This window comes from Onychomys torridus, chromosome 9 (assembly GCF_903995425.1).
Source record: "Onychomys torridus chromosome 9, mOncTor1.1, whole genome shotgun sequence".
Classification (NCBI taxonomy): domain Eukaryota; kingdom Metazoa; phylum Chordata; class Mammalia; order Rodentia; family Cricetidae; genus Onychomys; species Onychomys torridus.
The window spans coordinates 49564270-49588057 of NC_050451.1; the positions used below are offsets into that span (position 1 = coordinate 49564270).

Here is a 23788-nt window from a genome sequence, read left to right on the forward strand (position 1 = left end):
AAATAACCAAACAAAAACAAAATAAAACAAAAACTACTACAACAACAAAACCACCCAAGGCCAAGGTGTCCCCCAAAAATCTCCATCAAAAAGCCCCAAACAAGTATAAATAAGGCAATTAGTAGGCAAACAAGATACTGATCTTTTTAGAGAGCCACGCCAAGGTCTGTACAGTTTGTAACTCCTAGACCGAATGAACAGGTTTTATAGGAAAACTGTTCCTAAATCACTGTGGAGAGAATGAGAAAAAAAGATTTTCATGTTACTGAGACTTGGAAACTGTAGACAAAACAATCTGGCATTTTAACAAAAGACAGAAATGCTCTCCTCTCCTTCACTGAAACCACCATCCCCCAGAACAGGAGGGGGGCCATGCTGGAGGAGCTCTAACATTGGTTACATATGAAGAGAAAAGACACTAAATGCAAAGTCCAGGAAGGACAGATTTCAGCCACTAATTTATTTGTTCATTTATATTTGTGGAGAAGAAAAGCGAATAAGTGTGTTCTTCAAAGAGAATCATGTACTCACTGCTTTTTAAGTTAGGGTAGTTACAGAATCAGTCCTTTAACTCAGAAGAATAGCCACTGTCCTTTCTTCCATCTATTGACCAGGGCCACTAGAAGACACGAACACTCAGAGAATCATCTACTTACACTTTACTAATTAGTGTGATTTGACAGTTTCACACATGTATACAGTGTATCTTGGTCATACCCACTCCCAACTCCCCCTGGATATTCCTACCCCAACATGTTCTCTCCTCACCTTCATTTGAGTCCTCCTTTAAAAACGTTTGGAACCCACCAATTCTAATAAGTAATTCTTTTTTCTTTATTTTTCTTTTTGTTTGCTTTTTTTGATACAGGGTCTAACCATGTAGCCTTGGCTGACCTGGAACTCGTATAGGCCAAGGTGGCTAGAAATCATAAGAGATCTGTCATTGCCTGTTCCTCGAGTACTGGGCCTAATGGCATGGGCCGCCACCCCTGGCTCAGTTAGTGCTTCCTTTTGGAATGGGACTGATGTTGTTGGCTTGCTCTTGTGCAGGTAGCCTCAGCTGCAGTGAGGTGCAGCGGCCATGTTGTAGCCACAAGGTCATGTCTCACAACACTTCTCCCCACCCTTCAGCTCTTACATTCTCTCTTCCTCTCTTCCTTGGCTCACAAAAAGGAGCACTTACTAAGAGTTTTAAAGCAAATCCCACTGGTGTTTCTTGACAATCCCTTAGAGAAACTTGAAGGATGTTATTGAAACGATAGCTCTTTCAGCCCACGAGATTCATGAGGTAGGTTCTAATGATAAACTAGACACTCTGGAACCAGTCAGTTGGCTGATTAAACCATGTCTAGTTGCTAGTGGTTTCTTCTTGCTTTTAAATATTGAAAAAGAAGTGACTGATGATTACAGTTTTTTAATCCTTTTAAAGATCTGTCTGATTACAAAAGGTTGTTTGTATAGACATTTAAAATATCAGCTATGTAGTTGATCACTAAAGTCAAGTCAAGTTGTACTTCATGCTCACAGACAGCAGTCTCTGAACCCTACTGTCCCCAAATGGACTACAGAGACCCTACCCATAAGCTGTACCACTGCACCAAACCATCACCCTACTCAGACACTCAGTCACGGATTAACAGCTGAACACCAGCCATATGCCAAAAGCAGAAAGAAATGATTAGGATGACCAAAGGCATCAGCTGGTCTCTGAGGGGTTCTGTGAATTAAACAATTATTTTTTCCGAGCTATAGTCTCTTTCTTAAATGATGGCTTGTTGGTGAGTTCTTTGTGTAAATTACTTAACTATTATGTTTATAATAAGTAAGGAAATGGTGGTAGACAATGATAGATTTATTTTTGAGTGAGTTTTAAATAAAATACAGATTGAAGCATTGTAGCTTGCATCCTCCATATGAAACCTTCTTCTTGGTGCTTCAGAAACATTTATTTTAGTCACCAGTGAGAAAATAGATATTTTTTTCTGTTTTACAACTATCTAATATGAACAATGAGAGCCTGTGGAAAAACAACTTTGGAAGTGAGTTAATGATGAGATTTGAGGGCAGTGATAGCAAGAGATCCAGTCATTCTGGTTTTTACAGTTTCGTCCCCAGTTTTCCTTAGTAAAACAAAAAAATAAAACTCCCTTGACCTATTTTCAACTGGCTTCTTCTCTAGTGGATGCCGGCCAACGGCTGTACCTGTTCTGAGACAGCAAATGCATGCACTGTACAGCCCCCGTCGGTTATGTGGGGAAGGTGGTGACCCGTGCTCTCCTTTTTATCAGACCTGTGATTCCTCGGGTCTGTAATTCTATGTGTGTGGTTTCCACAATTCATTGTTTCAAGTTACTATGGCAACAGGTCTGCAAGACATGGGCTAGGATCCCTTGATCTGCTTCTTGACGAAGTCAGATATTGAAAAATGGCATACATCGCAGGTTGGTATACCATTTTGAAAGATCCATAGCTGGGACCAGGGTGTAGCTGAGCAGTAGGGATTTGCCTACCAGAGAGCCCTCAGCTTGATTCCCAACCGTAAAACCAAGACCCTTCTACACCAACAGTAATCCCTGTTGTGAACATAAGCAAGAAATTTTTAAAAAGAGAGATGACAAAAACAGGTGACTTTTGTTTTTATAAATAACCTCACTTTTTTAGTGACTTCTGACCAGAGAATCTTTAATCAACTTACACTCTTGGGATTCTCTCTGATATGCTATTTCACAGCAAAGTGGAGGTGAGTGTATTTTTAGACAAGTTCCCTAGCTCAGTAGAAATAGGCAGTTGTAAGATCTTTTAGGTAAGTAGATGGTTGTAAGATTTTTGCTGAATATCTCTATTTTGTAATCTCTACTTATACATTTATCCTACATGAAGTATAAGTTGATAATCTCTAATCAAAAAGTTATAAAGTCCTAAGTAAAATGCTATAAAATCATTTTTTTTCAGGGTCTGGGGTGACAGTCAGAGGAAGACATGCTAAAATGATTTTTGTGAAATTACTTTTAGCATATATATATATATATATATATATATATATATATATATATATAAGATGGATCTGAATCACAAATGAATTTCCTGTTTAGACTCAAGTTGTATCCCCAAATAATTCATTATAGGTGCCACAATCATTCCAAAATTGGAAAACCCCCAGATCTCAAACACTTCGGGTCCCAAGTAATGCTTGTAAGGCATAAACTGTAGACATGTTTTCTATGGCATGTATGAGGGCTTCATGCTATCTACATCCAGCCAGACTATAACAGTGTGGTGTTCTTGGGAATTTAAATTGTCATTAGCCCTAAGGGGAGCCCTTAGGATGCTGCTGACCCTAGAGAACACTGACTCTGGTGCCCAGCAACCTAAGTGGAGTGTAAGCAATCACCTCAAAATAGAAAGCCGCACAACAGAGGAGAGATGGGGCCATCCCAGGCTCCAGGTCTTCTCTCACACTTGCACGTGCCAGGAAGCTGAGACAAGCGCTCATTCACACTGGGGGCTGAGCCTTAGCTATGCCTGTAACGACAGTACCTCCTTGCAGGGTTTTCTGGGAATCAAATATGACAATGTGAGTGTGGAGGATTTGGAATGTATTGAGTGGTCAATGATTAAAACTGAGAACTGTCCTCATTGTTGCCATGTTTTCCCTTAACTGAACCCAAAATTCGTGAATTTCTCTTTTATCGGCTGTAAAATGTGAATACCTCATTGTATAGTGGGAACAAGCTGTGTACAGAGCATCTTGAGATTTAATAGGAAGGGTCTGCGTGATGGACAGCGGGTATCACATCAGTTTCACTCTCATTGGGTCTTCTTCTCAGTTTCTTTCCTTTTTTTTGGTTTTTCGAGACAGGGTTTCTCTGTGCAGCTTTGCGCCTTTTTCCTGGAACTCACTTGGTAGCCCAGGCTGGCCTCGAACTCACAGAGATCCGCCTGGCTCTGCCTCCCGAGTGCTGGGATTAAAGGCGTGCGCCACCACCGCCCGGCCATCAGTTTCTTACTTCCATTGCTGCTGGAAATGAACACCTCTACAGTGCGACTTCAGAAGCAAGTGGGCGGAAAACCTATAAAGTATGAACCCCATGTTCCACACAGCAGTAGAAATTAAAATCTCCTGTTGACGCACAAACATTTCTAAGAGAGGTGACTGTTGTCTTCCTGTGTAGTGATTGAAGGGCACTGCCAGGGCCACAGAGGATGACAAGCGTTAATGGCAGTCACTCCATCTCACCCTATGGTTCAAAGAAGAGAGAAAAATGTCAATTCTGATTGTACATGCATATGTGTACCCATGGGCAGGCACACACACCACACACACACACACACACACACACACACACACACACACACACACTCCCAGAAGGGAATACCAGAGCCACTCTGGAGGGATACTTGGCCCCTGAGCAGGAGGGACATTGAGGAACTGAAGCCTGATCTTGATGAGGGCACTGATGGTCAGAACCAACGAGACATGACACCCAGATGGGGCTCTGCAGTGTGCTTAGGAAGAGTGGCAATGTGGGAAGAAAAGACAGGAAAGATTCATTTCAGATACGAAGCAGCCTTCAGGATAGTAGCTGCTGCTCCAGGACAGCCCTGTTAGTGGACGACACCCTCTGCGCATTGAAGAGCTGCTGAGGATTCACGTGGGTTTCCTTGACGTCTGCACTTGACTTTGTCTGGCAGTTCTGGTTACTGGATTGTCTGTCTCCCATGCACAAAGCAGAGGAGGTGCTAGGATCACCACCATTTTAGATTTCCTAGCCACCGGCAGAGAGCCAGTATGTGCAATGTACAGAGTTTACTGAACTCAACAGGACTGGGGAGGGGTGGGGACAAAGAGCAGGGCACGCTGGGAAAAGAGGCTCAGCTGAGATGAAGGGTGTAAGGCGCTCAAGACCCTCTTGCCTACTTTTATATTAGTGTTAACTGGTCAATAACCCAGCTAGAGAGAAGAGGGAGGAAGAGGTCCAGAGTGAGAAGAGAACATGGAACTTGTCACCCGCTTGGTCATGTTCGCTAGGAAGCAGTATGATGGTGCAGCATGGGGACATCTGGAAGACAGGAGAAAGGGTAGCAGGAGGGTAGCTGTGGGACTCTTGGCCTATACTCCTTTCTACATTGTGCTCAGTTTCATGATGGAAGGACTTTTCTGTGATGATGCCTTGGGCTGAGACTCTTTTATGATACATTGTTCATTTGAACACATTCCTGCTTCAGCCAGCTCATTCCATTCCTGTGGAGCTAGCTCACTATAGTCCTGTATTTCCTATAATAATTTCAGAGGGGGGTGTTTAATTAGCATCCATCATAAGTTCAAATGCCACACTTGGGCTTAATATTCCCAGGCTAGTACAGCTCAAGATGTGTCACCCCACAAAGTCTGGGAGCATGATTCATGGCTTACTCAGGGTTTTTGGCATCCAAACAACTAGCTCTCATTAAAATGAACAGTATAGTCAAAAGCCTCATGTAAAGTCTGTACCATCCTATCTTAAGATGACTTCACAGCACTCCAGGGAATTCATAATGCCCCTCTTTGGAAGTAGAAAAGGCAGGAATGCTAACTCAGGAACATGACCTCATTTCCCAAGGCATGCTTAATGAGACTAAAAATAAACCTTAAGTGACTGTGTCTACATGAGCACAAGGACAAGGGAAGTCCAGCCCCTTGTCTGGCTTACTAGGCACTGAGTGTGGCCTGTCAGATGAATTCTGCCTAGGTCCTCTGGGCCTGCCAAGCTGCTGATGCTGATGCCTGAGAGACAGATCCCACCTAGGGAGGAAATATGACCCAAAACAGTAGGTGAGAGAGAGAGAGAGAGAGAGAGAGAGAGAGAGAGAGAGAGAGAAAGACGTGCTGGGTGATGCCTCCTGAAGCACCTGAGTTGGAAGAAATGACCGAGAGGGATGGAGGAATGCATGCAAAGGCTGTGTAGGAAAACTGGGGCACTGGATGTCCTGCGGACCAGCATGGAGTGAGGAGGAGAGGAAGACACTGGGGGATGCAGGACATAAGCCTGAAAGGACCCAGTGTGCTGAGGAGATAGTTGGGTTTGTTGTAGCTTGCTGTGTGTGCATGAGAGAGCAAAGATGCCTGTGTTTGACTATTCTGGTAGTGGACTGAGAATATTGAAAGACAACAATAACGACCACCACCAGCCACTGAGCTCCCCAGAAAAGCCAGTGTAGCTAAGTTAGAATGTTTTGTTCCAAGAGACCCTGCACATGGTAGCCTGGGGACAGTCTTTGCTTTCACAGCAGCTATGGGTTCTCTCTCTCTCTCTCTCTCTCTCTCTCTCTCTCTCTCTCTCAAGATTTATTTATTTATTCTGTATACAGCATGTTTGACTGCAAGCCAGAAGAGGGCACCAGACCTCATTACAGATGGTTGTGAGCCACCATGTGGTTGCTGGGAATTGAACTCAGGACCTCTGGAAGAGCAGTCAGTGCTGTCAGTGCTCTTAACCTCTGAGCCATCTTTCCAGCCCCTATTTCTTTCTTTTTTTTTCAGATGTTATTTCACACTATAAAATGTCATTTTAATGAATATACATTTTTTAAAAGACTATTCACAACATTACAAAAGCTATTAACACCCTCTAACTCTAGAGTATGTTCACCACCCTGCAAAGGAACCCCAAACTCCTGAACATCCACATGTCATTCCCAATCCCCATGGTCTCTGACAACCATCTGCTTTTGGTTGCTATGGACCAATTCTGGACATATAAACAAATGCAGCAGTTCAGTATGTGGTTACTCATCACTGGATTTTTCACTTCGCGAAATATTTTCACGGTCATCTTTGTGTTACTCAGTAACCCACAGAGCTCTACCAGTTTATGATCTTCCACCAGGGCCCTCAAGGGGGAAAAGGATCCTGACACAGATCCCTCAGCATGTTGTGTGAGGGGTACAGCATGCGGGCAGCAGTCGGCAGTAATCCAGCCAGTTGTTCAGCCATGTTTATTGAGCATTTCTGGTATTATGGACTGACTTAATGCTTGTGTCTCTTTATAATTTATGTGTTTCAAGCCTTCAAGGTAATAGTGTTATGGAGGTCACTGTCTGGACTGTGTTTTCTGATTCTTGATATTTTGTTTAGAGAATTGAAACACACATGCAAGCGCGCACATGCACACACACACATACACACACACACACACACATACACACACACACACACATGAGACAGAGAGATGGAGTCAGACAGAGACAGAAAGACAAAGACAGAGATACAGAGAGAGACAAGTAGACTGAGAGGCAGAAAGATGGAGACACAGAGACCAAGACAGAGAGATAGAGAGAGGCAGCAAGAAGTTTTATTATGAGTGAAGCAAAAGCGTACATTTTAGATACACTGCCAAGAAAGGCATTGAACCTCCTGAGTGAGAGAATACTCAAGGGCTTTGGATATTATCGAGAATTCCATTTATGGGATCCAAGATGAGGAGGAGCTGATTTCTAGGAGGGTAGCTCTGGTGATTCTCTGTTTTGATTGGCAGGTTTGGGTTACATAACTTTATTATTATTATTATTATTATTATTATTATTATTATTATGCATTTTCCTTCTGTTTGGAAGGAGTCTGGTAGAAGATCCACCTCAACTCCTCTCCTCTATCTCTTTTCTAAATCCGCCTCTTCAAAGCTCTTCAAACACAGCTCCTCCCCCAGAGAGGTTCAAGACCATTCCCACAGGGTATATAAGCTGCATCCCAGAAAACAGACATGTGGTTCTTCCTGTCTCATCCCTGTCTGCTCTCTGCAGGGCTGGGGAATTATCCCCGGATGCTTTACCCATTAAACCGGGGTTTTTCTAATTCCGTCTGATTTGGTTTGCTGTGTTGGTGGAGAGGTCTTCAGGGTGCAAAGACTTATCACAGTCCATGTTGCATCTAATTTTTATTGTATGTACACCTCTCATGGGCATAGGATGGCAAACAGAGGGTCTTTAAAGAGTTTATTCAGAAGACATAGTTTGCCTTCCTGAGCATGTATCCTCAATCAGTTTAGATCAGATCTGCCCTACATCTCCCAATCCCAGATATACCTAGAAGCATGTTTGAGTAGAAATGGGTATTATCAAGAGGTTGCTAAAGGGGAAATCACTTATTTCCATTAATCAAGTCAAGCATGTGGATTGATACAGTGTGTGCGGGGTCCCAGGTAACAAAGCTTTTCCTAATACCTGCCAGCACAGTAGTATTCAAAGGTAGGGTATTTGAGGAAGGTAATTTGGAAAGAAGTGCACTGGGGATGTTCTGATTTTTATAGGGTGATGAACGGCTTTCTGACCGTCAAAGAATGATGCCTAAGTGTAGACAAAAGTTGGTGAGGGAGTGAAAAGGGCCCTCTGGAAGATCAGGCCGACATGAGTGAAGACCTGGGTGAAGAGACCATGCTTGGATATTTGAGACTTCTGGAGACAAGTGTGGTGACTGGTAGGCTGAGCTCAGAGAGCTGGGGCATGCTCAGTCTAGGAAGCTGGTATGAAGCAGCGATTGACCGCCGAGACCCATAGGACCAATCAGGTCTCTGACTCTGGTTCTGTGTAATAGTCCACACTGGCTTTTCTCTGAAGCCACATCTTCCTAAAGACCCCAGCCGCCACCACCTGCACTTCTCAGCCATGCCTCTGTGTGGACATTGGATTTGCCGAACAATTTTGCACGGAGTCACGTGCTGAACTCAAACTTGTTTGTCCGAGTGGGCATTTATGTCTGAGTATTCATCCAGAAAGTGCTGTTGTGGAGAGAAAAGAGATGCTGACCGTGCTGTGGGTGGCACAGATGGGGAGTGGTAGGGCTGTGGGGAGGCAGAGGGAAGGTGTGGGAATGCCGCAGGCCAGCACAGAGAAAAACCTGGCAGGGGCCCAGCCTGCCTGAGAGAAGGGAGCCCTTCATGGTTCTTTGAAGAGCAGGAGTCTGATGGAGAGCTGTGATGGAGAGTGGTCAAACACCAAGGTTAGACCCAAAGGGAAGGAAGACAGAAGACTGAGAAGTCAAACACATAGCTGCACACTGGCCAAGGTGAACTATTGTCACTGTAACTGGGCAGCCCCTGGCCCTGCCTTCTCGTCATGGGTCTGGGTGCTGCCTTGCAGCCCATGGCAAGGACTCGTGGGGACACCCATGTGGCCTCTTCTCACCCACATGTACCATCTGCATCTGGTACTGATGGTTCAAAGTCCAGCTGTTGGTCCTGAACTCGCTTCTATCGGTATTAACAGTTCACAATGGTCTAGAGTCCCAAAGACTTTTGATGCTAAGACAACAGTGACAATCATCTCCACATTCCAAAGCACGCTCACACGTGTGTACACACAACCTTGTACACACAAGCAGTCCTGCGGGGACAAATGCATGTGAAATTCTTCCTCCTAAAGAGACAGACATTGTGTTTGATGCTTAGTCCTCATTGTCCACTTGAATGGATTTGGAACCACCTATGAGACCAGCCTCTGGGTGTACCTGTGGGGGTGTTTCCGGAGATGTTTAACTGAGGAACAGAGACTCACCGTGAGTGTGGGTGGCACATTGTCATGGGTTGCAGTCCTGGACTGAATAAAAAGGGGAGAGAGAAGAAGCGAGCCGAACACCAGCATGCATTTCTCTCTGCTTCCTGATTGTGGATGTAATGTGACCAGCTTCTGCCTCTGTGACAGACTATAACCTCAAACTATGGGCCAAAACAAACCCTCCCTTCTTTATGTCTGGTGTCTTGTCAAGTAATGCATCCCTAAAAACAAAAACTAACATTATGCAGGAATACACATCAGTTTGAAGAATTCCTCAATGAAGTAGGTTATTTGACTGTAGAGAGATTTTTCCATGCAGAGATTTGTAGTGAATATGAAACTTAATATTCCATAAAGAAACTTGAAGCAGGCAGAAAATTTAATATTCTGTGCAACAAATTTGTACTGAGTGGGATTCTAGTATGATTGTCATCTCAATGTTATGTACTTTAAGCAGAGGTTACATAATGAGGCTAATTAAGTTGAATGAACCAGAGTAGCTATTCATAATTTCCTTTTATGGAGAAGTCATTCCCTTGCCCATGACCTTGGGCAAGCTGTGTTTCCAAAGTCACCAACATCATCTTAGTGCTTTTTTCTATAGGTGTCCTCACAGATGACATGCATATCAGAGTGGCCTAATCGATGTGGATATTTTCTGTTACTTTACCCACGGTGTTTATCCCTAGGATCCATTTTAACCTTATGTATCTTGGCCAGGTAGGGGCAGCTTTATCCTTCCTTTCCCGGCTCTGGCCTGGGGGACAGCTGCCTCCTTCCAGGGTGGAGATGGCCAGAGTGAGGAGAAGTTATCTTTGAAGGAGATGGGAGGTTGGAATTGATGACTTTGGCTGGATTTGCTCTAGTCAGAGAACTGAAATGTCATTCCAGAAAAAAAGTTACAAAAACATAGTCTGCCAAGGTTCTGCCCCAAGGTGAGCCTAAGTCACCAGCGTGAAAAGTCCTCTCTCCCTGACATCGTGTTTTATATTATGAGGCAGCTCTGACAGTGTTCCAGGTACTGCTCTCTGATATTTTTTTAAGGTTTGTTTGTTTATTTATTTATTTATTTGTTACATATAGTGTTCTGCCTGCATGTATATCTCCAGGCCAGAAGAGTGCACCAGATCTCATTATAAATGATTGTGAGCAACCATAAGGTTGCTGGGAATTGAACTCAGGTCCTCTGGAAGAACAACCAGCACTCTTAACCTCTGAGCCATCTCTCCAGCCCCGCTCTCTGATATTCTTGTAGACACTTTGAAAGTATTTTCCCTGGGGGTTTCCATCTATGGCAACACTGAACATGGCCCAGTTGGATGATTCAGCGAGCATTTCCCATTGCCTCTGTCTGCTACACAGGCTCGAAAAGCTATCAGTCACTTCCGCTGCAGACCTTGCTGCTAAAGTTGATCATGTGACACAGTTCTGGCCAATCAGAAGAAGCAGGAGGCTGCTGGGAATGTTCTTGTTTTTTTCAGACTCTGCTGCTCCTTACATTGAGTTTGGGTGAATCTGAACCCTTAGCCTCTGGTTCTTTTCTTTTCCTTTTCTTTTTTCTCACTCTAGCCCCAGGCTAGCCTCGATCTCTTTTCTTTTCTTCTTTTTTTTTTTTTAAACTAGCTTATGGTTATATATCCCTGGCTGGCCTGGCACTATATAACCCAGGGAAATGTCAAATTCATAGCAATCCTCCTGCCTCAGCCTCTCAAGTGATGGAATTACATGTGTGAACCACCCTCCTTAACTGGTATTGGCTATTTTAGGACAAAAAGAGAGACTGGTTTAACATATCACCAAGTCTCTGGTTATGAGGGGTGGAGGGGTGGCCTTCCCACAGTTGCTGGGCATGTGAGAAAAATTAGCACTTGCCAGTTTTGATCTCACTAGGCAGGGACTTGTACAAGGGAGGGCCATCACACAGGATGGACATGGGAAAGCAAGTTCAAGAAATCAGACCCAAAACTTCCACTGGGCCCAGTCTCCAGCCCTTCCTCTGCAGAGCTGCCCTGCCGCGGGCCAAGTGGGCTCTTGGCCTTCATGGTGTCATAGGTGCCGCCCCTTGCCTTAAAGGGCTTTCCCTTTGCGCATGTGACTGACACCGTTCTCGTTCTTAGGACTTAGCAGGATATCTTTACTTTAAAAGATACTATTTTACTCTGTTGGTATTGGCACAGCCTTTAATCCCAGCAGAGGCAAAGGTAGAGGCAGGCAGATCTCTGGGTATCTGAGGCCAGCCTGGTTCTAGAGTGAGTTCCAGGACAGCCAAGGCTGTTGTTACACAGAGAAACCCTCTCTCGGGAAACGAAAACAAGCAAACAAACAAACAAAAGGAATACTATATATGTTGGAAGCATATGTCCCGGAACGTGTGTGGATTCTGGAGGACAATATTGCAGGGTTGGCTCTCTCCTTTTGCATGGGCTGGGGATTGGAACCCTGTCATCAGATTTGAACTCAAAGTCTTTACCTTCTGAACCTCGAATCATCTTGCAGCACATCCTCACTTCTTATTTTCAAGGGAATAGCCTTGTGCTGGCTCATTAAGCAAAGGAACAACAATTTGTTCTAATTTTGTCTCTACCTAACCTGTGAGGGGAAGAGTTGATGGTTCTCTGTCATGAAGACACACAGTGAGCCTCAACTCACAGACCCTCAACACCACGTTCCTGGGCGTCTCTCTCCTCCTCATTCCAAACAGAAGAAATATGTCTATTTTGAGTCTTTTTAAAAAAATGTTTCTACATTTTCTGGGAATTTCATTCTTTCCTTTCCTCCTTCCCTCTCTCCCCCTTTCCTCTCTCCCTTCCTCCTTCCTCCCTCCCTTTCCCCACACTTTCGCACCTGCACCCCCACTTCCCCTCCTCCCTCCCTCTCTCTTCATCTTTTCTCTCTCCCTTTCCACCGCTCCTTTACCCCCTTCCTCCCTTCTTTCCTCCCCTTCCTTCGTGTACATTTCTTTCCCTCCATTCTCCCTTCCCTCTTCCTCCCCTCCCCTCTCCCTCCCTTCCCTCCCCTTCCTTCCTGTGACTTTCCCTTCTTCCTCCCCACTCTGCTTCCTTTCCTCCACTTTTCCCTCACTCCCTCCACCCTTTCTATTTCTTTCCACTTGTTTCTTCCTCTCTCCCCACTTCCCTCCTCTTCCCTCCATTTGTCTCCCCCCTCCTTCCATTTCCATATTCCCTCCCCCTTTCCCCACTGTTCTTCCTCCCTTCCCCAACTTCCTTCCTTCCGCTTCCCTTCTTTCCACCTGCTTCCCTCTTCCTTCCCCTTCACTCTCTTATTCTTCCTCACTCTCCCCTCTTCCTTCCCTTACTTCTCTGATTTTCATCTCTTCTTTCCTCCCCTTTTCTTTCCCCATTGCCGTCTTCCACCCAGCCCCCCTCTCTTTTATTTAAATTTTATTTTTGGTATTATAATTACATTTCCTCTTTCCCTTCTCTCCCTCCACTCTCTCTCTCTCTCCCTCCAGTCTCTCTCTCTCTCCCTCTCTCTCTCTTTTGTTTTTCCAGACAGAGTTTCTCTGTGTAGTTTTGGTGCCTTTCCTGAATCTCACTCTGTAGACCAGGCTGGCCTCGAACTCACAGAGATCCGCCTGGCTCGGCCTCCCGAGTGCTGGGATTAAAGGCGTGCGCCATCACCGCCTGGCCCTCCAGACTCTTTCATACTCCCCTCCCCCTTTCCTTCCATCCATGGTCTCTTTCTTCGTTATCACATGCACGTATAGATTTGTATATACACATACACATTCCTAAGTAGAACCTGTTGAATCCATATAATGCTACTTGTGTGTATGTTTTCAGGGCTGACTGTGACACTGGGCAACCGATTGGTGTGCTCCTCCCTGGGGAGAACCACTGCCAGCTTTTCTCAGTTTCTGTAGTTCTTTGTGTAGAGCTCAGGCCGCCTGGGCTCCCCCTGCCCCCCAGGAGTTCCATAGGTGTGCTGATGTCGTCCTTGATTGGCTCACATTTGGGCGGTCATATTGGTGAGACTTTGTGGCTGTGGCTCCTGAACGTACCAGGAGACACAATCTCACAGCAGAGTCTGATTCTCTGGCTCTTACAGTCTTTCTGCCCCTCCACCCGCTTCCACCATGTTCCCTGAGCCTTAGGGACTGGAGTGTTTTGTAGATGTATCCACTGGGACCAGGCACCACAACTCTGCATATTGGTTGGTTGTGGTTTTCTGTAATGGCCTCTGTCTGTGGCAAAGAGAAGTTTCCTTGATGAGGGGTGAAGACTGCATTTATCTGTGGGCGTAAAGACAAATATTTAGACTGTCGTTAGGGATTATGTTGGATTAGTAAATTGGTAGTTGTAGATTCTCCTCCAGTAACTGTGACTTCACTAGCTAGAATAGTTAGCTAGGTTAGTTAGTTAGCTGCGTAGGATTGTTGGTTGTCCCCTCCATTGGATGCTTTCATGGCATCTTCTGACACCATGAAGGCCACTCCTCAGGGACTCCTTCCTTTCTAACTCCCCTTCCCACTTGTTTTTTTCTTCTTTCTCCCTTCTCCCTCCCCTCCTCCCCCTCTCCCTCTCTCCCTTCCTCCCCCTTCCCCTCTCCCCTTCCTCCCCTCTCCCCTTCCTCCCCCTCCCCTCCTCCCCCTCTCCCTCTCTCCCCTCCTCCCCCTCTCCCTCTCTCCCTTCCTCCTCCTCCCCCTCCCCTCCTCCCGCTTTCCCCTTCCTCCCCTTCCCCTCTCCCCTTCCTCCTCTTCCCCTCCTCCCTTCCTCTCCTTTTCCCTCAATTCCTTCATGCTCATTTCCTTTCCTTCTCATTTCCCCCTTCCCTCTCCTTTTCCCTCTCTGCCCCTCCATGTTCATCTCCCCATCTTTCCTTTGTCCTCACCCCAGCCTCTTCCCCTTTCCATTCTTCCTTCTACACTTCCTTTCCCTCTGTTACTTTTTTTCTCTCTTTCTTACATCTCTCTTTCATGTTATTCTTTGAGGACTTGTTTGATATGACTTGCTTCATGCTATGGGAAGTTTTTGATTAAAAAAATAAGTATTGTACTGGCTAGTTTTTTATTTGTTGGTGTTTTGTCATGTGACACTAGCTAGAGTTATCTGAGAAGAGGGAACCACAGTTGAGGAAACACCTCTGTAAGACCGGCCTGCAGGCATTTTCTTAGTGTTGGATGTGGAAGAGCTCCATCCATGGTCAGTGGTGTCACTTCTGGGCATATGGTCCTGGGGTGTATAAGAAAATAGACTGAGCAAACCACATAGAGACAGTCAGTAAGCAGCACTCCTCTGTGGCCTCTGCTTCAGTTCCTGCCTCCAGGTTCCTGCCTCGAGTTCCAGACTTCCTTTGATGAAGGTCTGTGATGAAGACATGTAAGCAAAATAAACCCTCTCCTCCCCAAGTTGCTTTTGGTCAGGGGGTTTGATCACAATAATAGAAATCTAACTAAGACAGGTGTCAATTAAAAATCTGCTTGTGTGGCAAGAAGGGACAGATTTGGAAAGAAAGCAGAGTTGCTTCTAGGGGAGGGAGTGATGATACAACTAGTCCAAGTGTGAAAGTGTCGTCTACTTGGGTGTCTCTGGGTCTCTTTCTTCATGCGCCTGTGTGACCTGTTTTCTTCAGGCCTCTAACTAAAGGCTCATCTCAGAGGGGAGCACCTCAACTACTCACCTCCGTTGCTGACTGTCTTAAATGCTGTGTCCTGCTACCTGACGTTCCAGAAAGGGTTTAGCTCTCCTTCTCTCCTTGCCTAGTGTTTCTCTTCCTGCCAAAGAATGTAAGCATAAAGCTAGCAGCTTTAGTTACTTTCCTTGCTTATTAAAATAAGGATTTCCATGATCCCCATTAGTCTTACTCTCTCCTGCTTGGGAGGAGCTTGCAGGGTGAAATCAGGCCTGAGTTCCTGGCTTGTCTTTACCATTTCCAAGCTGCATGATTTTCAACTTGTGAAAATCATTTTACCCTTCAAATCCATAAAGGTCTTCAACTAAGGGTGGATCCCCCTCAATAGCATATGCGGTGTCCATGTCCCTGTGTGTGCACGTGGAGGCCTATATGGCTTGTTTTTGTCCTTTATTTTTTTCTTCTTGGTTTTTATTTATTATTATTATTGTTGTTGTTATTGTTATTATGATTGTGATTATGATTATTGGTTTTTGAAACAGGGCTTCTCTGTGTAACAGCCCTAGCTATTCTAGAATTCACTATATAGACAAGTTCGGCCTCAAACTCACAGAGATCCATTTGCCTCTGCCTCCCGAGTCCTGGGATTAAAGGTGTGAGCCACCACTGCCCAGCAGAAGTATTATATTTTAATATGGTGGTACATATATTTTAAGATTTACCTTCAGAATCATTTTGAATTGTGCAGTTCCATGGTATTATAGCCATGATATCGTGTAACCACCAGCATGTCCATGTCCAGAACTCTTTCTGGTAAAATTGAAACTGTGTCTACTCACACAGTTGCTTAGGTACTTTGTCTCAATCCTTGGGTGTCCTTGTCATTCAGGAGTGTATCCAGTTGGGAATGCAGCAGCTTCCATACATTGTATCAGTGTTATCTGAAAAAGCTAGAGAGTCCTCAGCCTACTGTCAGCTAGTGCTGACACCTCTCCTGAGTTCTAGATCCACATTTCCCGTGAGTAATAACATTGTGAGATGTATCCCAAAGTCACTCTGCCCTACATGCTCAAGCTCCCTACGACCAGCATCCTTGCAGGCTGACTCTGCTTCTCCTGTGGCATGCCTGGTGGCTGAGGTCATTCCTTCCTTTTAGGCTGTTCACTCCTCAACTGGGTTCTACTGTTACCACATCCAGTTGGTGCCCAGGGAAAGAGCGTATGAAAAGGTAGAATAGGAGGTGTACCCTAAACTCTGAAGTCTTCTAACCTGAGCATTTGTCCTGGGGTCTGGGTGGTGACAGGCCATAGGTGCAGAGCATTGGGGGGGAAGTGGGGGGGGGGGAAGAGATCTCATTTGATAGACAAAACCTCTTACTGTTTTTCTATTTGTTGGTAACCCAATGCGTTCACTTGTACAGGCTTTTCTAATCGAAAAATAAAATATTTGGCCATTGGAGTTTCTTGGCAGGATCTTTATGCTGAGTTAGTGTATTTTTTCTCTAGTTGATGAACTGAACCCTTCCAATAGCAAAAGACAATCTTGACTGGCATCAGTGTCTCCATTAGCTTCATTAAGAGAACTGAACGGCTCTCAGGGTAGTCTATGTTTTTACTCTGAGGATGAATTCTGACTATATTGGGAGGAGCAAAGAGAAGTGGTAATTAATACCACTTTTTAGGGTTGACGCTAAAAGGGAGCTTTTATTCCGGTGAGAATAACAGTCACCCATTTATTATTTCACCATGGAGCTTTTGCGTAGCTGTAATAGATGAGGGGTTTGGCTTTGTGGTATTCAAGATCTGTGAGAATAAGTGGAAGGAGTCACCTGGTACTCATAGACGCCTTCCTCACTTTTCAAATACAAGGCAACTTAAGTTAAAGCTGTGGGGTTACCCTATTATATACCATTTATTTAATGGTTTAAAGCACTCCTACTTCCACGGTGTTGTAGATGTGATTGAGGGAGACTTATGCCACCGAGTACAAGATAATGCTACCCAAATAAGGTACTTTTGCTGTTAAAATAGCTTATGTGTGTTCTCTTGTATTGCTTCTGGCTCTCTTCCCTCCAGCAAATCTAATGTATGAATTGCTGCCCCACCCCCTTTTGGTTTTTGGAGAGCACAGGCTCACTTCAAACTCGGGGCTATCCTCTTGCGTCAGCTTCCCGAGAACCAGGTTTACAGGAATGATTGTCTCCACGTCTAAAACATCCTACTTCTGGTCTCAGAAAACAAACAGGAAAAACCATATTGCAATTCAGCGTTTCCCTCTTGTTTGGAGATGAGACTCTTTCGTAGACACTTTAGAGTTGTTTGATCCTCAGAGTTAACTCTAACCAGGGCAATACACCTCTTTTCCTGCGAATTCCACAGTTTGAAATCCCCGAAGAAGGGGGCTGGGCAGGACTGGGCGGGGCCTGGCAGGTGGGCAGGGTGGAAGGCTGTCAATTAACTGTCCAGAGTTGGACGGGGCGGGGTGGGGCGTAGCCTGTGGGGTTGTGCAGCTACTCAGTCTGGTAGGGCTAGGTAGGGCCGGGGCGGCTCTTCAGCTGTCCGGTTCTGTGCGTTCTGGGGTCGAGAGAGGCGTGGCCTGGCGGAGCCGGGGCGTGGCCCAAGGCTCCTTAGAAGGGTTGTAATTTGCGGACGCTCCTGGGGGGGCGTGTCTTGGCGCAGGGCGCGGGGCGGTTCTTAGCCTCCCCGGAGAGGGGCGGAGCCAAGGTGAGGCTTGCGTCTCAGAACGGCCGCAGTCTGCGGGGTGTGTCTGGGAGGGGCGGGGCCTGAGGGCGGGGGCGGGGCTGTCCCTGGCCACCCGGGAGGTGGGCGGAACTGGGGCGGGGCCTGAGGCTCCTCCAAGAACAGTAGCGCATCTAGGAAGGCGTAGCAGCGCCGAGGAGCCGCTCGCCAGCTAACGGTCCTGGGGCCGCGCGTGCCCGCGGGCGACGCCCACGCCCGCCGGGTCCTTGGCGGTCGGGAGCGCGCGGCGCGCCGGGGCTCGCTCCGCCTCCGCAGCGGCGCCTTCTTCTTCTGCCTCTGCTGCGGGCTGCGGCAGAGCGCTGCGGCGGCGCAGGCCTACGCCATGAGGATCCCCGCGTCAGGGCCGGCGGCGGGCCTCGCGGAGCGGCTGGGCTGGGCGTGAGGCGGCGGCGGCCTGCGGGCCCGGGGAGCCCGCCATGGGGGACAGGTGACCGAGACCCCGGGAGGGAGGGAGGGAGGGCGGGCCGGCCGGCCGCGCGAACCCCGCTGACCATCCCTTTGCCTGTCGCAGGTGGGTCCGCGTGACCGTGCTCCGCGGCTGCGTGGGCTGCAGGACCGTGGCGGTGCCGGCCACCGCAACGGCGCGGGACCTCAAGGAGCGCATCTTCGCCGAGACCGGCTTCCCGGTGGCGGAGCAGCGGCTGTGGCGCGGAGACAGGGAGGTAGGTGGGCTCCCAGGCCTGCCCCGCCTCGTAGATGGGCGCAGACGCACGCGGGCGGCAGGAAACTCTCCGGCTCCTGTCTGTCACGGAAGACTGATGCTCGGATGATTCACTAGAGCTTTGTAAAGGGCTGGAGCAGAAGGGCAGCATGTGCCTGCCGGTAGTCGTGGGTTTTTGTTTTTTGTTTTTTGTTTTTGGCTTGCTTGTTGGTTGGTTTTGCATTTACAGTTTTCACATTTGTGCATCTTCACTGCCTAAAACGAACGGTTTTGTTTTGTTTTGTTTCGGGTAGTCATTGTGAACCGAGGAGTTTTTTGTAATATTCACAGACATCTCTATTGATGGGACGGAATCATCACTCATGTTTCAGTTCCTAAATTTAACAAGAATACTGTTTTAAAAAAAAAAAACAACAACGGCCTATTCTGGAGCCTTTCCCACTCGCTTTGTGGTTTTGGAGCTAAAACCTATGGCTTTGCACGTGCTGGGCAAGCACTCTACACTAATTTCTTTGAATCACAGACATTTACAGCTGAAAAGGAACTTCAGACGTTATTTAATACCCAAACTGCTGTCTTGAGGAGAAAATCTAAAACTTGTGAAGTGCTAATGAATGTCTTAGTAGATCACAGCTTTGGAAAATAGCAACATTTCACATGTTCAAATGTCTTCTTAAATGTTGGGACACATCCTACAGTTTTCTTGAATGGGAAATTTAAATGGCTTTTTACTGAAAATAATCTCATTCTTGAATTCTAACATCTTTCCTCTCTTATTCGATAAAGAACGCCATTTCCAGGACTTAAGGTGTCAAATGAAATTGCAAGAGTAACGAGCGACATGGTGACATTTCTAGTTGGATGTCCATACTGTTAGATTCAGAACTCTCCAGTGTGGTTCTTGACTCTTTATATGCCTGGGTCAGTTTTCTCATTTTCAGCACACTTAAACATAGATTTCTTATGAACCTGTTTTATGTGCCTGTACAGATAGGTCATTCCATATCACTTTCCCCAGAGGTGTTTGCTGGTGTACAGACATGGGCTTGCCCAAAGAGTTGAGGCAGAACCGGAAAGAAGCACACACTGTTATCGCTCTCTTTATGTGTGTCATCTCCGTGCCTTGCCCACCTCTGCGGGTCTATTCTTCTGAGTCTATGTCCACTTTACTCCTGGACCTACTTCGTCATTGTGTTTCCTCGGTGCATATACTCAAATGACTCTGTTGTGGCTCTTGCCGTGGGAAGTGTGCCTGTTTGCAGGTGTCTTTGCAAAGCTCAGAGCTCGGGTGATTGCTGGAAGTGGTCACATTGTCTGGGTAGGGAGGTTAGGAGGTGAATGATATCTGGTTTGAGGTCATGGGTTTCTAGTCTCTGGCTGTGAAGGTGAAATGGAAAGCTTGGGGTAGGGGCAGTGAGATGGCTCGGTGCTGTGCAAGTCTGACAGCTGAATGTAATCCTGGAAACCCATGTAGAGGTAAAAGGAGAGAACTGTCTCTACAAAGTTGTCCTCTGATTTCCACGCAAGAGTGTGCCTCCATCTCCCCTCCCCCGCTCCCCCCCTCTCACACACACACACACACTCTCACACATACACTATAAATAAGGAAATGAAAGGCTATACGGATACTTTTGTAAAGGACAGACTTGTGGCACTTTCACAGGGGTTGCCTAAGACCATCCGACATATCAGATGTTTACATTACAATTCATAATAGTAGCAAAATTAGTTGCAAAGTAGCAACAAAAATAACATTATGAAGAGCTGTATTAAAGGGCTGCAGCATTAGGAAGGTTGGGAAACACTAACCTAAAGGATGGACAGTGGGTGGAGAATAAGGCAAAAGAGCATGTTTGCAAGTCTGGAGTCAGATGAGGACAGCAAGGGTTCCTTAGCAGATGACAGAGGCAGCTCATTTTGGAAGAAGTATGGAAGTTGGTTTGCTTTTATGTGTGGTTCAGCTGATGGTGAGACATAGAAGCAGCTAGGAAAATGCACATAACAGAGAAGTGAGCGACCCAGATCCTGCGTGTTGCTGCCATGTGTATGCAACTAGAGCAAAAGTCATGTGTTAGTTTCTGCTTTCCCACTTCTAAGTCTAGCCAGTTCTAAAGAGAGTGAAAGTCAGCTCACAGCTGCAGCTCTGAAACTGAACGAGAGGTCCATGTTGGAGGTGGAATTCTAGGACATGGCTGATGCTTAGCACCTCTCCTCTTCTGTATTTGGGAAAAGGTGTAGGGATGGACCAACTGAGCTCCTATGCCCTGTTCTATGACCTCTATTCCCTGCTGTCCTTCAGACACTGTTCTGTGGCTTCTATACTTAGAGCCTCACTTAGTGCTCAGAAGAGGCATTGTGTGTTGGCATTCTTTCCACAGGTGGAGTTTACCTTTCGGTCCCATGCTGCTCAGAACTTTTTAGATTGACATTACTATATTCTGAATATTTCGGGGTGAGCAGCAGATGATAATAGATAGTAGATGGTGATTTAGCTTTTCAGTCATCACAAGTGTGTCATGTCCCTCTCTAGTCCCCTGTTCCCCAAACCCCAGCTTGTGACTCCTGCACATCGCCCTATGGCTTTGACACTGGAAAAAAGGAAGAGGTGATCTGCTGAACAGTTATAGTATCATAGTGTTTGATAATTTGGATAGAGTTACTGTTTGCCAGTAATGGAAGATGCATGTCTCTGAGGTTTGTAAGGGAGAATGAAGCTGGCAAGACCAAGATTCTAATGATCTTATAATCATTTTAAAAACAGTGAGATGGGCACTTTGAATAGGGGGCACATTGCATGTGGGGGAGAATAGGGACATTGCTTTGCTTTGTTGTGGTATCCGGGAGAGAAGGGAGAGGACCTATAGAAGCCCTCAAATCGTGGCACATTCTGAGGAGACAGTACTTCTGAGGCTATCTCTACTGCCCAGTTGCTCTCTAGGAGAATGACTGTCCTGGATAGCCACACATTATAGTCTACCAGATTGTCTATTGGTGGACCCTTGGTTATGTCTGGTTGAACTAATGCACTTAGATTTGGTGTCTAGTTTCTTAATTGATTCTCTTTAAAACCTGGAAACTTCTTACATTTTCTTCCTTTGCTCTGGAATTTTTTTCTTTCAGTGCACCTTAGTGATCCTAAACTGGACTAATGATCATTGGTTTATATATTACTTTCTTTTTGTAATTAATTAGATGGTTAATTAACCAGTGGAATGATTACCCATGGATGCTGTTATGGATGTCCTTGTGGCTCTTCTCTGCCTGTATGCCTGTCTTTCTCCTTCATGTCTGTGTCTATTCTGTTGCCTCTCTATTGTTGTTGTCTTAATAGTTCTATAGGTGTGTGTATATGTATATGTGTATTTCATATGTATGTGTAATATTACCCAAATAATATTACATTTACTTTTTTTGGTTATGCCCGTCATAAGTAACTAGTTTTCACAGGCTAGTTCCCAGGCTCAGCAGGTATGGGATGTAAGCATGCTTTATAACCAAGGCCATTAGCAGTATACCCGAAGAGAGGAGCAGAAGAAGGATTACATACAGAAAGGCGATCAAATGAGAGATGGTTATTAAGTCCCAGGAGACATGGAGCAGCTGCTGCAGGGAGTGGAGAAATGCGAGTTAGGGTAGAGAGGCAGGAGATGATGCGCTTGGACCCGGAAGTAACTGCAGAGGAGCTTTGGAGAAAGATGCCCCCCCCCCTCCCCAGTGACTGGGGTGCTGACACTGTTGGTTGAACTGTGAAATAAAGATGGGTTGGTGCTAGAGGGAAAGCTAGTGAGCTCACCTTTCCCCAGGTCCAGTTTTCGTGCATAGAGACAGTTGGCCTGTCAGTGAGTGTACCTTAGAAAAGCAGTCCTCCAGGTAAGCTTTGGAGTCATGTCTGTGATCTTTGGACTGTTGGAGAGGTCGATGCAGGTAGATCATATAGGTAGATGGAAAAGTGGACCCAGATGGAAAGCAAGGTAATTTGGTTTTGAAGTCTACTCTGTGGGTCATGGAATTAATCCATCTTATACCTGCCTTTATGAGAAGCAGAGAGGCAAGCACTGAGGCATTTTTCAGGGAGCTTACAGCTTACTCCCTTCCTATTGGAGGCATCTTTTCAAAGGGAATGCCTGGGAACATGATTCTGTGGGATACCACGGGGAAAAAAAATGAAAAATAAGCTGCTAATTCAGGGGAATGCTGCATAGATTAATCCCAAGAAAACCGCCATCTATATTAATATGCCACAGGTTTGTCCTTTGATCTATTGCAGTTTCCTGGACCTATGCCACACACCAAATGCATTTGATAGCATTGATCAAAAAGGTGTTTTTGCTTATGTTAAGGATCCTATACATATTTGCAACTGTGAATTTGAGATGATTTGGGCTGAGGGTGTAGATCAGTGGAAGAATACCTGCCTAGCTTGTAAAAGAGAAGGAGGGAAGAATTGTATGGTAGAAGACAAATAGGTGTTTTGTTTTGTTTTTGTTTGTTTGTTTTTTTGGTTTTTTGAGACAGGGTTTCTCTGTGTAGCTTTGCACCTTTCCTGGAACTCACTTGGTAGCCCAGGCTGGCCTCGAACTCACAGAGATCTGCCTGGCTCTACCTCCCGAGTGCTGGGATTAAAGGCATGCCCCCCCACCGCCTGGCAGGTGTATTTTTATTTATAATTATTTAAAGAAAAATTCTAGCTCTTAAATTTAAATAATGTATTTATTACATAAATATTTTAACTAGCATTTTGTTCTGTCTTTTCAAACATTCCCTTCAGAGCAACTTATTTCTTGGTTAGAATGGTTAACAAGTGTTACTTACAATGAAAAACATTTGAGGTAAGGTATTGAAGTGACAGTATTGGATGTCACATTGCTTCTTACACATTTTCTGTTCTCTTTTCCAGTTACCTGACTGGATCAAGATTGGAGATCTGACTTCTGAAACCTGTCATGTTTTTGTGAACCTTCAATCAAGAGGCTTGAGCGGGGGAGGTATATATCGACTTTACCAGAAGCATATGCCATAATTCAGTCCATCGAAGATTTTATTTTAATGCAGCCATGGAGAGGAGGGTGGTGGCCAAGTGGAGGAGGGTGAAATGAAGAGGTGTTGGTCTAAGAGTATAAATCCCAGCTATGCAAAACAAATGAGATCTGGAGATCCCAGTTATGATGACTAGTGCCCGTACTGTACTATGTAAAGCCTGCTAAGAAGAGTGGAACATGGGGATGGGTGCCTGTAATCTCAGTACATA

At 45.7% G+C, this 23788-nt stretch overlaps 1 protein-coding gene across 3 annotated transcripts in view; it reads left to right on the forward strand.

Annotated features, from left to right (window-relative positions):
* The window catches only part of Sacs (sacsin molecular chaperone), an 80021-nt gene that overhangs the window by 20260 nt on the left and 35973 nt on the right, over nucleotides 1–23788 (forward strand). For 2 of the 3 annotated variants that reach the window (XM_036199619.1, XM_036199617.1), the window contains exons 3-4: nucleotides 18391–18541; nucleotides 23438–23525. In XM_036199619.1, coding sequence (XP_036055512.1) covers nucleotides 18391–18541; nucleotides 23438–23525 — 239 coding nt within the window. Of the gene's footprint in view, nucleotides 1–17997; nucleotides 18307–18390; nucleotides 18542–23437; nucleotides 23526–23788 lie in introns of those variants that run through there. The other variant, XM_036199618.1, reaches the window with a different exon arrangement.